The sequence below is a fragment of the Crocuta crocuta genome, unplaced genomic scaffold (assembly GCF_008692635.1).
Source record: "Crocuta crocuta isolate KB4526 unplaced genomic scaffold, BGI_CrCroc_1.0 scaffold127, whole genome shotgun sequence".
NCBI classification, from domain to species: domain Eukaryota; kingdom Metazoa; phylum Chordata; class Mammalia; order Carnivora; family Hyaenidae; genus Crocuta; species Crocuta crocuta.
In genome coordinates, this window is record NW_027532008.1 from 11,711,657 (window position 1) to 11,724,625 (window position 12,969).

At 46.5% G+C, this 12,969-nt stretch overlaps 1 protein-coding gene across 1 annotated transcript in view; it reads left to right on the forward strand.

The window, feature by feature from the left end:
* Positions 1-465: 465 nt before the first annotated feature.
* AGMAT (agmatinase (putative)) overlaps positions 466-12,969 on the forward strand; it is a 22,979-nt gene continuing 10,475 nt past the window's right edge. Inside the window, exons 1-3 of the mRNA XM_077775581.1 lie at positions 466-471; positions 2,994-3,260; positions 3,337-3,497. Coding sequence (XP_077631707.1) covers positions 466-471; positions 2,994-3,260; positions 3,337-3,497 — 434 coding nt within the window. The remainder of the gene's footprint in view (positions 472-2,993; positions 3,261-3,336; positions 3,498-12,969) is intronic.

A 12,969-nucleotide genomic window follows, 5' to 3' on the forward strand; every position in this document is an offset into this window, starting at 1 on the left:
CTGACAGCTCCGAGCCTGGAGCCTAGTTCAGATTCTGTGTCTCCCTCTCTCTCTGCCCCTCCCCTGCTCACACTGTGTCTATCTCTCTCAAAAGTAAACATTAAAAAAAAAATTTTTTTTTAAAAGATATAAAGTGGATACAAAACATTCTTAGTGGGAACTACCAATGTGAGAACCATTACAATATCATGGATATGTTCAAAGTCTTTTAGCCGCTGAGAACAACTTAGGTTCATTCACCATAATCAATAGAACCATATTGGACACAGACTGCTCATTAATTTCTCAACAATTCTTAACACCTACTGAATGCCAGATGTTGTTCTAGGTATAGCAGGGAACAAGACAAAGAGCCTATCCACATGGACCTTCCATTCTATTGAGGGGTGGCAGACAGAGAACATATACAATGTGTCAGTTGGGATAAATGCTCTAGAGGGAAAAAGAGGAAGCAGATGATAGGGAATGCTGGTAAGTGGGGTGAGCAATTTGGGTACACAGTGGGGGGTGGTCAAGAAAGTCTGTCTTATAAGCTAACATCTAAGCAGGATGAAGCAGAATGGAGTAGATCATGGGGACATACAAGTACTCAGCACAGGCGATAGCAAGTATAAAGACCTAAATATGGGGACACCTGGGTGGCTCGGTCGGTTAAGCATCTGACTTTGGCTCAGGTCATGATCTCACAGTTAGTGGGTTCAAGCCCCATGTCAGGCTCTGGGCTGACAGCTCAGGGCCTGGAGCCTGATGCAGATTCTGTGTCTCCCTCTCTCCTTCTCTCTGTCTTTCTCTCCCTCTCTGCCCCTCCCCCGCTCATGCTCTGTCCCTCTCTCTCTCAAAAATAAACAAACATTTTAAAAAATGGAAGCAAACCTGCATTGCTCAAGAAAAAGAATGAAGAAAAGCACTTCTGGAAATCAGTGAATGAGAAGAGTAGACAGGAACCCATAGTATCAGATTATGGGGCAAGTGATTATAAGGACCTTGGCTTTCACTGAAATAGGAAGTCAGCGAAGGATTTTGAGCAAAGTGACCTGATGTAATGTGTGTGTTAAAAGAGCACTTTGGGGGCACCTGGGTGGCTCAGTCAGTTGAGTGTCCAACTCTTGATTTGGGCTCAGGTCACGATCCCAGGGTCTTAGGATCAAGCCCCATGTTGGGGTCCATGCTGAACATGAAGCCTGCTTGAGGTTCTCTTTTTCTCTTCCCTCTGCCCCTCTTCCCTGCTCACGCTAAAATAAAATAATAAAATAATAATTAAAAATTTTTTAAAGATTGCTTTGACTGGGGCGCCTGGCTGGCTCAGTCAGTGGAGAATGCAACTCTTGATTTTGGGACTCTTGAGTTTCAGTCCCAGTTGGGTGCAGAGCGTACTTAAAAAAAAAATCACTTTGGCTAACCTGTGGAGGAAGGCATGAGCGGACTAGTCAGAAGCAGCAATAGGGGTCCCTGGCTAGTTCAGTCAGAGGAATGTGCAACTCTTAATCTTGGGGTTGTGAGTTCAAGCCACATGTTGGGTGTACAGATTACTTAAAAATAAGATATTAAAGAAAAAAAAAAGATCCAGCAATTACCCAGGGGACAGACCATGGGAGATCTGACCAGGGTGGTTAGCTGAGGGGGTAGTGAGAAGCTGTCAGAATGAATTCATTTTTTTTTTAATGTTTTATTTATTTTTAGGAGAGAGAGAGAGACAGCGTGAGCAGGGGAGGGTCAGAGAGAGAGGGAGTCACAGGCTGAAACAGGCTCCAGGCTCTGAGCTGGCAGTCAGCACAGAGCCCGACGCGGGGCTCGAACCCACGAACTGCGAGATCATGACCTAAGCGAAAGTCGGACGCTTAACCGACTAAGCCACCCAGGCGCCCCCAGAATGAATTCATTTTGATGGTAGATCCAATAGCACTTGCAGGTGTACTGACTACAATGTGTGGAAGAAAAGAGGAATCAAGGATGGCCACAAGATGCCTCAAGTGTTTCAGAGTATTTACAGTACTTTAAAGTCCTCTGCTTGCAAGCTTGAAATGTATTAGAAGGAAAGAATGGTAGTGCCAACAACCTCCTGGTGGTTTTAATGTGGTTGGGTTTTTTGTTGTTTGTTTGTTTGTTTTTTAGAGAGACAGACAGAGCATGAGTGAGGGAGGGGTAGAGAGAACAGGAGACAGAATCTGAAGCAGGCTCCAGGCTCTGAGCTGTCAGCACAGAGCGGACGCGGGGCTTGAACCCATTAACAGAGAGATCATGACCTGGGCGGAAGCTGGATTCCTAACTGACAGAGCCGCCCAGGCGCCCCAACCTCCTGGCAGTTTTAAAAAGAGCTGAGCGGCCCCAATGATCTCCTCAAATCCCTTTCATATTACATATATGAAAGATATATATACATATATATCACTGTTCTGGAATCAGCTTCCCAAAGTAATTATTAATGAGTTTGGCTAACCCCTGCTTTCTGTTTTCTCCTCTCTGCATCTTTTCTTGGTATAGGCAGTTCTTTCTCTCCTGCAGTGTTCTTTTATATAAGCTTTATAATAAATTCATTCCGATCCCATCCCGTATATTTTTGTTCTTCTTAAAGTGTTTGTGTGTGTGTGTGTGTGTGCTGTGCGTGTATGTGCATACATGTGTAAGACTGTGGGTCTTAATTTTTTCACATGTAGAGTTTTATCCCATTACACANTCCCTCTTACCCTAGATTTTATGAACTAACACGTGGATAGCTAGGCTCTGTCCCCTCGCTCTGAGCAGCTGGATTAGTTCTCCAAATTCACAGCGGAAGTTGTACCTTTCCAATAACTACGTCAAGAAGATAGTCCCCCCCCCAAACTCCTCCTACCCCAGATGCAGGATCTCTCTTCCAGCCAATGCTGATATGTCACCCAACTCAATAGCTTCGACATCCCTAAATGTCACCCCTTATTAAATGTAACAGATTTCACAGGACTTTTTTCTGTGCGCACAGGGGGCCGGATTCAGCACCCGACAAGTCGTATTCTCAGGAATCGCTGCTGCACGACCCCATCGAGCCTCACGAGCGCAGTGAGCACCGTCTTCTCGCTTCACCGTCGCCGGTGCGGAAAGGCCCCCGCTGCCCCCTTGTTCGGTCACTCTGTGGCCACGCCGTCCAAGGCAGGACTTCGCGCGACACCGGGACGGAAACCCCCAGAAGAGGTCCTCCCGCGGAACCACCACCACCACCCGCGCGGTCCGAGAGCCTTGCGGAAACGTACCTGCCCCGCATCACGTGCCCGCAGCGTAATCTCCCAGTGGGCAGGGGAGCCTGGTCACGTGACAGGCGCGGGCCAATGCCTGGCGCCCGCGCTCTGGGCTCGCGGTTGCTAGGCGACCCCCCAGCCGCCTGGGTCTATCCCGGGAGGTAGCGCTGAGAGCTTCGCACCCGGCCGGGGTTTGGGACGTGCCGCCGCCTGCGGGGGCTTCTCGCGGCCGCCGCCGCCTCTGCGGCNCCGAGAAAGGAAATGGCTAGTGGGGACTCTGCACTCCTGGTGCGTCTTGGGTGAGAAGATTGTGTCTTGAATAGTTGCAGATCAAAGGATACAGATTGCCATTAACAAAAGGAAGGAAGTGGCGCCTGGGTGGCTCGGTCGGTTGGGCATCTGACTTCGGCTCAGGTCATGATCTTGAGGTTCGTGAGTTCAGGCCCCAAGTCGGGCTCTGCGCTGACAGCTCAGAGCCTGGCGCTGCTTCGGAGTCTGAGTCTCCCTCTCTCTGCCCCTCCCCTACTCATGCTCTGCCTCTTTCTCTCTCAAAAATAAATAATGAAACATTAAAAAAGAAAGAAAGAAAGAAAAAGATAGTCCCAGAAGTGAAAAGTCAAAAGCTCAAAGAAAAAACAAAAAAGTTTATATATACTTGTGGTGGGCTTGGGAGTTGTATGTAGCTCAGCTCTAAAATTTCAGTTATAATCTTTTTTATATTTCCCATGATTCTCCTCAATATTTTGAAGATAGAGAATACAGTTCTAATAATGGTTTTAATGTCTTGGCTTTTTAAAAAAATATATATTTATTTTTAAGAGAGCGAAAGAGACAGAGCGTGAGAGGGGAAGGGGCAGAGAAAGGGAAACACAGACTCAGAAGCAGACTCCAGCTCTGAGCTGTCAGCACAGAGCCCTATGCGGTGCTCTGGCTACTGAACTGTGAGATCATGACTTGAGCCAAAGTCAGACCCTTAAAGGACTGACCCACCCAGGTGCCATGTCTTGGCTAATTCTAACATCTGTGTCATTTCTGGGTCAGTTTTTACTGGTGGGTGGTGGGTTCATGTCCTTGTTATGGGTCATATTTACCTGTCTCTTTACATGCCTGGGAATTTATGATTAGATGCCAGGTATTGTGAGTTTTACCTTGTTTAGTGCTGGATATTTTTGTGTTCCTTTAAATCTTAAACTTTGTTCTGAGGTGCAATGAAGTTATTTGGGAACAGATTGATTCTTCGGGGTCTTGCTTTTTTTTTTTTTTTTTAAGTTTATTTATTTATTTTGAGAGAGGGAGAGAGAATCCCAAGCAGGTTCTGAGCTGACAGAGGGCTGGGCTCAAACTCACAAACCTGGAGATCATGACCTGAGCGGAAATCAAGAGACACTCAACCCACTGAGCCACCCAGGCACCCCTGGGGTTTGCTTTTAAGATTTGTTAGGACCAGAGCAGTGCCAGCTCTAAGGCTGATTATTCCCTCTGAGGCAAGACTTTCATGAATATTCTTCTCAATGCCTTATAAATTATAGTTTTTCTTATCTGATCGGTGGGGGACTAGGCACTATTCCCAGCCTGGTAGTTATGTCAGGCACCTTTCCCTCTAAGCCTTTCAAGTTCAAGTGGTTCTTTTCTCAACCTTGGGTAATTTTCTTACATACATGTGCTAAGCAGGACTTGGTGAATACCAGGAGAGGGCCATGTACAGATATCTCTAAGATTCTCTCTCCTTCCCTGTCTCTCTCTGCCGTGTGCATGTGCGTGTGTGTGCACGTGTCCACGTAGCTCTCTCCTTTCTTGTGCTCTGTCCCGTGAACTCCAGCTGCTTTGGCCACCCAGGACTCTCGGCTCTGTCTTCACCACTCAGGGGCTCCACTGAGCTCTGCCTCAGTTTTCCTTCCTTGCACTGTAGCCCGTAAGCTCACGGTAGCAAAGGAGGGCAAGTACTAGGACTCACCCCATTTTGTTGTTCTTCGTCAGTGTGTTGAAAAAAAACATTGTTTCATATTTTTTTGTCCTCTCTTCCTTGTTTGAGGTGGGAAAGGAAATCATCCCCGTTTCTCTATCTTGACTTCTGGAAGTGGAAGTCCAAATATCACACCCATCTGGAACACTTTTGTGACTCAAAACCATTGAATCTTGAACTCACGCCCAGTTTATTCCAGGAGAAGACAGCTATTATCTGTCTTTATATCCCTACAGACTTAACGAACCGCCTGGTACTTGGCTGACACTCCCTAAAAGCTGGAGTGGATGAATAAACTATTTTGAGCAAACAGCTGTCGGTCAGCTCATGGTGTTTTCTTCCAACATTTGTTGATGGGCTTTTGCAATTTTCTCCTTGCCTGCCAGCAGCAAGTGAAAGCTAGACAAAATGGAAATTTCTGGGACTTGTTATTCATGATTGTAATTATCCACAAAAACGCATCCTCTAAAAATGCTTATTTACAGGCACGAGGAAACTTTTCAGGATGAGGAAAATGTTCTAAAACTAGGTTGTGGAGATGGTTGCACACATATACAGAAAAAAAATCATTGAATTGTACCCTTAAAAATAGGTGAATTTTGTGATATATAAATTACACCTAAATAAAGCAGTTTTTTAAAAAGCTTACCCTGAAGATTTCCAAGGCATTTTAAGGTGAAAGAAGGAAGTTGCCAACCACTTTATATAAGCCAAGGCCAGTTTTGATTTTTTTCAAATGCCTTAGATGCTTTGAAGTACAACCTTGATTGGGTAGGGGTAGACAATGATGGATTCTCACTTTGTAGAATACACATGTATTAAGTTTGTAATCAGAAAAAAAAGATTTTAAAAGGAAGTTTAAAGTTTAGTTTTTTTAATATTTATTTTTGAGAGAGACAGTGCAAGCAGGGGAGGGGCAGAGAGAGAGGGAGACATAGAATCTGAAGCAGGCTCTAGGCTCTGAGCTGTCAGCACAGAGCCCAATATGGGGCTCGAACTCATGAACTGTGAGGTCATGACCTGAGCCGAAGTCAGATGCTTGACCCATTGAGCCACCCAGGTGCCCCAAGATTAAAATTTAAAAGAGACAGAGAATCAAGCCAAGGGTGACAGCAAAAGAAAAAATTCGATTTGACCCATCCACAAGGCAGTGGACAGGATATCAGATTAGAAATCAGAAAGCCTGAGTGCTGTTCTCATTCTAGTCTTTGAACTCTGAGCTAAAACAAACTATTTAGCTGCTGGCTATCATTCCAGAAATCAGGTTTGAGTCATGAATATTTGGAGCCTGGATCTTGAGTGTGGAACTTGGAAACAGTTCTGATATCAACTAAGGAAGGATGTCAAGTCAGAGGAGGTTGTTGTTGTTTTAATCCTCTTAACCATCCAAAAATGATGAGACTCATTCTCTCCCAACCACTCTGACTGAAACCTTTAACAGGTAAAACCATTTCTAATCTTGGATCCCGAGGAGGAAGTGGCTTTGCACTATACCGTGACAGTTCCGGCTGAGCACTTCAGTTTCCTTATCAAATATAGATGATATGTTTTATTTGTAGGATAATTGGAAAGACAAATGAGATGATATACATCAAGTGTTGAATTCAGAAAGAAATTGGGATGTAAAAGTAAGTCATAATGAAACAGAATACTTTATCATCCCATTGACTTCTTGATACTGCAGGAAACATTGTATCGTACATGCTTTGTTGTATGAGATCTTTTTTTTTTAATGTTTTATTTATTTCTAGAAGAGAGAGAGAGACAGCATGAGCAGGGGAGGGTCAGAGAGAGAGGGAGTCACAGACTGAAACAGGCTCTAGCTCCAGCTCTAGCTGTCAGCACAGAGCCCGCCGCGGGGCTCAAACCCACAAACCGTGAGATCATGACCTGAGCCGAAGTCGGACGCTTAACCGACTGAGCAGCCACCCAGGCGCCCTGGAACCTGGGTTTTAAGTGACAGTCCCTTTAGTCCTCAATTACTGAGTATTCAGTGTCACTAGTAACTTGAATCAGATCTACTTACCTAGGGTAGATAGTTGATAGTTAATAATCACCCCCTGCATTTGTCTAACACAGTCCCCACCAAGGAGCAGGCTGACAATGTACTCTCAGCGGTGCGTCATCACCAGGGAGTCAGGAGAGGTTAGCTCCTACAGTCTCCACTTTGCAGGTGAAGAGGTGCTATTCAGAAGCAGCTGACTTCCTGAGAGAGGGAAAGGGGACCGCCATCTAAAGTCAGAGGGAAACTGGCTGGGCCTTAAAGAAATCCGAACATTTTCTTTTTAAAAAAAATTTTTTTTACTTTTATTTATTTTTGAGAGACAGAGAGAGACAGATACAAGTGGGGGAGGGGCAGAGAGAGAAGGAGACACAGAATCCAAAGCAGGCTCCAGGCTCCCAGCTGTCAGCACAGAGCCTGATGCGGGGCTCGAACTCACACACTGTGAGATCATGACCTGAACCAAAGTCGGACGGATGCTTAACCGACTGAGCCACCCAGGTGCCCCTGAACATTTTCTTCGAGAGAGAATTAAATGGTACAAAGATCACATTAAGGTAGCCTCCTGTATAATAACACTGTGGTGGGCTGATGAAATCAGACTCAATAACCTAAACTATGTGTCACCTGATAGAAGGACAGATGGCTGAAGGAGCGCTCTGCCCTTATCCCGAAGCTCTTTTCCTTAATAGCCGATCAAGCAGAAGTGTTCTGTGCCCTCTCCTGGCTTGACTTTGAAACTGCATAACAGTGGTATTCCTTAAACTCCACTGGGTGGGTCTTTCCATAGACGAATTCATGCTTTCCCCTCCCTTTCTCCTGCCTCATTTGGACTAGAGAGAGACTGAGCGGGCCATTTACATGGCATCTGGGTAAAAGTGGTCGGATCAATCAGGCTCGATATGTTCACTTGGCAAGCTGAATAGACCGGCCAACCAATCTTGTGTTCAAATAGTATGTATTATTTTCCAGATTCAGAGATGCTGATGCCGCTATTGGAGGTGACTCTGTGCAAATGTGTAAAGTATTTCCTGAAGGATTGCTGAGTATGTAACTTTATGGGTAAAGAGTGGGGAGTCTGACAAACTGATGAAAGTATTCTAAACATGCTAAAAACAATCTAGTTTTCTTTCGGGTCAGTGGGTAAAGAAGTGTAACAGTGAGTGTAACAGTGTAACAGCGAGTGTAACAGTGTAACAGCAAGTGTAACAGTGTAACAGTGAGTGTAACAGTGTAACAGTGAGTAGAGCATCTCAGAAAGTCCCTCCCCCCACCCCCCAGGCGTCTCAGGGAGGTGGGAGTTGATGCAGGATCATTTCTTGAGTCTCTACAAGCACAGACAAGTTCAAGGTGTTGACTCCTTCTGTGGAACCCTTGTATCATTCTTTAGGCCAAAGGGAATCCACGCAGACAGCCAAAACGTACACAGCGTTTTCCCTCACAGTCTGGCTGTCACAGCTTTTTGGCTGAAATAGTAATCATCCTAGAGCTGGTCTCCAAAGCTTCCAGAAGATCCGTTCAGTCTTTTTACTCACTCACCCACCAAACATTTATTCTATTACTTGGCTTTTTTTTTTTTTTTTTAAGTTTATTTATTCATTTTGAGAGACAGGGAGAAAGAATCCCATGAAAGCTCTGTGTTGTCAGCACAGAGCCCAACTCAGGGCTCACAGTTTGTGAGATCATGACCTGAGCTGAAATCAAGAGTCAGATGCTTAACCAACTGAGCCACCCAGCTGCCCCTTTTCTTTGTTTTCTAAGGCACTGCAATTAGAGGCTGCCCAAAAGGACGAAGTACATACTGGAACTTAGAATTTACCAGAATGGTGCTTTGGAATCTTTTTTCCTCTCATGACACACATAGAAAAATCATACAATTTGTATGTCCAACTGAGGCGAGCATGGAGTCAGTGGCGGGGACAGCAGATTTAGGGATCTGTATTGGTAAAAAAAAAATTTACATTTTCTAGTATTATGTAATTATGATTTGACAAATGAAATGAAAGTATTAGAGACAGCATTAAATAGTGAACTTCTTTTTTTTTTAATTTTTTTTTAATGTTTTATTTATTTCTAGGAGGGAGAGAGAGAGAGACAGCGTGAGCAGGGGAGGGTCAGAGAGAGAGGGAGTCACAGACTGAAATAGGCTCCAGGCTCTGAGCTGGCAGTCAGCACAGAGCCCGACGCGGGGCTCGAACCCACGAACCGCGAGATCATGACCTAAGCGAAAGTCGGACGCTTAACCGACTAAGCCACCAAGGCGCCCCTAAATAGTGAACTTCTATAAAATTTCCAAATAAGATCTTTTCAAAAATTTTAGCTTTCCTCCATGAATGTAACCTTTTATGGTCAGGTTTTATGTTGGAATGGGCTATAGGTAATAACCACCAGGTCTTTTCAGGAAGGATCTGTTCAAGTTCTTGATAGCCCCGAACACTCGGAAACTCAAGTAATAAAAATTTAAAAAGAAATTTTAACATTAAAAATGTATAGAAGTTAAAATTTACAGAAGCCTATTATTTTTCTTTCACTAGCAAGCGTATAGCTGAAATTTCTTGCGTAGCATTCATGGATTTTTAATCCAATCAAACTCTTTCATGTCAAGCATTTCCAAGTAATGACAGAGCTCTGATTTAAAGCCCGTTCCTTCAGGGGTGATATCCATTTGGAATGTGCTGGCAAGTACTTATAGCCAGCTGGAGCCCGTTCTGATTGGTCCGTGTCTGTGCCATCTCAGATGTTAAATATTTTTAATACCATCCTGCCATAAGCATTATCAAAGCGGTCACTCTGAAGTCGGCTTGGACCCTGTTTGGACACCAGCCGCAAAAGGACAGAGCAATCTGATATGATACTGAGTGAAGACGGATTTGGGTCCCCTGTCCCCAAATCTCCCATCCAGTCTCCTTGCCCCTCCTCCCCTGACCCACTGCACCTCGGGTCTGCGACTCATCCTCCTTGGGCCCCTAGAGCCTACCTCCTGTAGCAGGGCCCTGGCCCTTGTCCATGATGTGCACAGCTCCAGCTGGCCTCTGAGGTCCGTGTCCAGGTGGCAAATGTGTCCAGCCATGTCCAAGCAGCAAATGCTCCCTCCTTGTGGGGATCACAGAGCAGGATGTCACACTGTTCTGCTTGCCTCATCCCCTGAGGGGCTCTGATGGGCTGCACGTCCCCCCGAGGTGACCGGCCTCTCTGGCGGCCCCAAGTGCCATGGGATCTTTATGTGACAGCCTGCCCGTGACCCAACTGCCACACACCAGTGTGCTATGGCCAGCGGAAATCTGCAGTGGAGGAAATAAAACGTACAACGACGACGCTACCTAGTATTTACCAACATTTGGATTCACAATCCTCATCAGAACAATCAGAAAGGGTTGTCCCTTTGACAGAGTAGGAAATAGGTCCAAATGGAGGACTTGCTCAGGTTGGCGTGCGGAGTCCATGTCTCCCTGCTCGGGTGCCTCAGGGACGGACACGTGGGTGCGCCAGTTTAAACAACGCCAGCTCCTGGAGTGACGGCTCTACTTAAAAGTTGGGGGTGGGGCATTTAGCTGGTAAATAATATCCAGTGTTTTGATGCTAACATAAACGTCCTATGAACTTGAATGAGGTGACACACATTTGCATGATCAAGCGTGAAACTGCAAAGCGACATTGTGCTGGAGGGAGAGTTACTCTGAGCTGTTGCCCCAAACCCACAGGAAACACGAAGGAGGTCTCCCTCCTGCCATAAGTCATTGAGGTACATGGATGGTGGAGCAAGGATTTCACGTTTTTCCTGATCTCAGTTCCTGTACTTGAAAATGGAGAATTTTAAGAGTTCCAGAGATAGTGGTTTGAGCATGGGCTTCAGCAGAACCCTGAGCCTGTGGAGATGAGGGTCATGGGAGAGAACATTCCAGGCTAGGAGATGGCATGAGCAAAGGTCCGGATGCAAGAAACTGAGGGCTGTGTAAGGAGGACAATGGCCTGAGGGCCAAGGACGGGAAGATGCATGAAGGGAAATAGAATTAGAAAAGTGGACTGTGAGGCGCCTGGGGGGCTCAGTCGGTTAAGTGACCAACTTCAGCTCAGGTCATGGTCTTACAGTTTGTGAGTTCAAGCCCCGCGTCGGGCTCTGTGCTGACAGCTCGGAGCCTGGAGCCTGCTTCGGGTTCTGTGTCTCCCTCTCTCTCTGCCCCTCCCCTGCTCATGCTCAGTCTCTCTCGCTCTCTCTTCTCTCACAAATAAATAAACATTAAAAAAAAAAAGTGGATTGGCTTCATGAAGCGTTATCTGGTGGGAGAGTGGAGACACCAAGTGGAAAGCTAGAGGTGGGAAGGCTCGCACCCCAGTAACAGCAGAGGGAGCTGGTGGGTGGGGGCGGGGAGGCTTGCAAGCAGGAAACTCACAGCAGGGGGCGGAGAGCAGGACCCAGAAGGAGGTAGAAAGTCCTGAACCACCCGAGGTGCTCTCAGAACATCCAGGCGGGGAGTTAGAAAACGGGCAGCTGGAGCCCAGGGCTGGAATCGGGGCTGCGAATTGCCTGCCTAGGTAGGTGAAAACTGTCACTTTGATTTTGCAAGAGATTGTCATCAGGGAAGGAGCCTCAGGAGAGCAGGGCCACGCCTGGCGGGAGGATTAAAGGAAGGGAGTGCTCAGCAGTAGCGAAAGATGGGGAGAGGCTGGAGTTACTGTCACATAGCGCCTGGCACACGAGAGGCACTCAGATATTTGTGAGAAAGAAGAAAGGCTAAGCCAGGGGGTTAGAAATCGAGAGCCGGGATGAACACTATGGATGAGATGGTGGTGGAATCTGCCCTTAGGGGTCGTGATAAGGGATCCTTGCCTTTTTTTTTTTCCTGGAAAACGGCACGGACCTGCTCTGCAGCCTCTTGTGACACTGAACACCCGTGATTGACCATTACGAAACTTTGCCCCTATCCTGCGGGGTGGAGGAGGGCCGTGTGGGTTTAAGGTGTGACGTACATGTGAAGGTTACAAGTTAAAGCGGGCCTTTTGCATTCAATTTCAACTTCTAGAGATTAAAAATGTATATACCACCACCATATGCCTCACATAACTTCATTACAAGTCACATTTTCTTTCCCTGGTGTCCCCCCCCCCCCCCCCGGTAAAAATGAGAAGGACTGCAGATTAAGGGGCCCCTGGCAACATGACCTTCACCATGCTGGTCTCTAAGGCCTTTAAAAAAAAAGGTTATTTAGAAAGACTCTACCTCCTGGGGCGCCTGGGTGGCTGCTAAGTTACACAGGCCTCTTGATGATCTCTCAGGTGATGATATCGTAGGTCAGGTGTTCAAGCCCAGCCTGGGGCTCTCTGTACCTGCTTACGATTCGGTCTCTCGCTCTCTCTCTTGCTCTCTGCCCCCCTCCCCTGCCCATGCTCTCTCTCTTTCTCTCAAAATAAGTGAACTTAAAAAAAAAAACAACAAACCAAACCAAAAAACACTCTACTTCCTGAGAATCTTACCCCAGACATTTCATAATATATTAATTTAAAAAATGCATTTCCAATTTCTCTTCCTTAGAGAAAGCTTTTTCCCCCTCTTTAAATCTGTTTTTGAAAATATTACTCTGAAAGGGAGAAGCAGGCGCCAAGGGCCTGTTTCTGCGGGGCGCAGACACCAAGGGACAGCGTGGTGGCCGCGGGATGGGGGCGGGGGATCCCCGGGCTCGGTTCTATTTACCGAGGGAGCCAGAGGCCGAAGTCCGGAGAGGGGGCGGGGAGAGTTCGGCCCCTCGCTCTCGATCCCCAGGCCGCCGGCCCTTTGAGCACAGTCGGCGGCTGCTGGG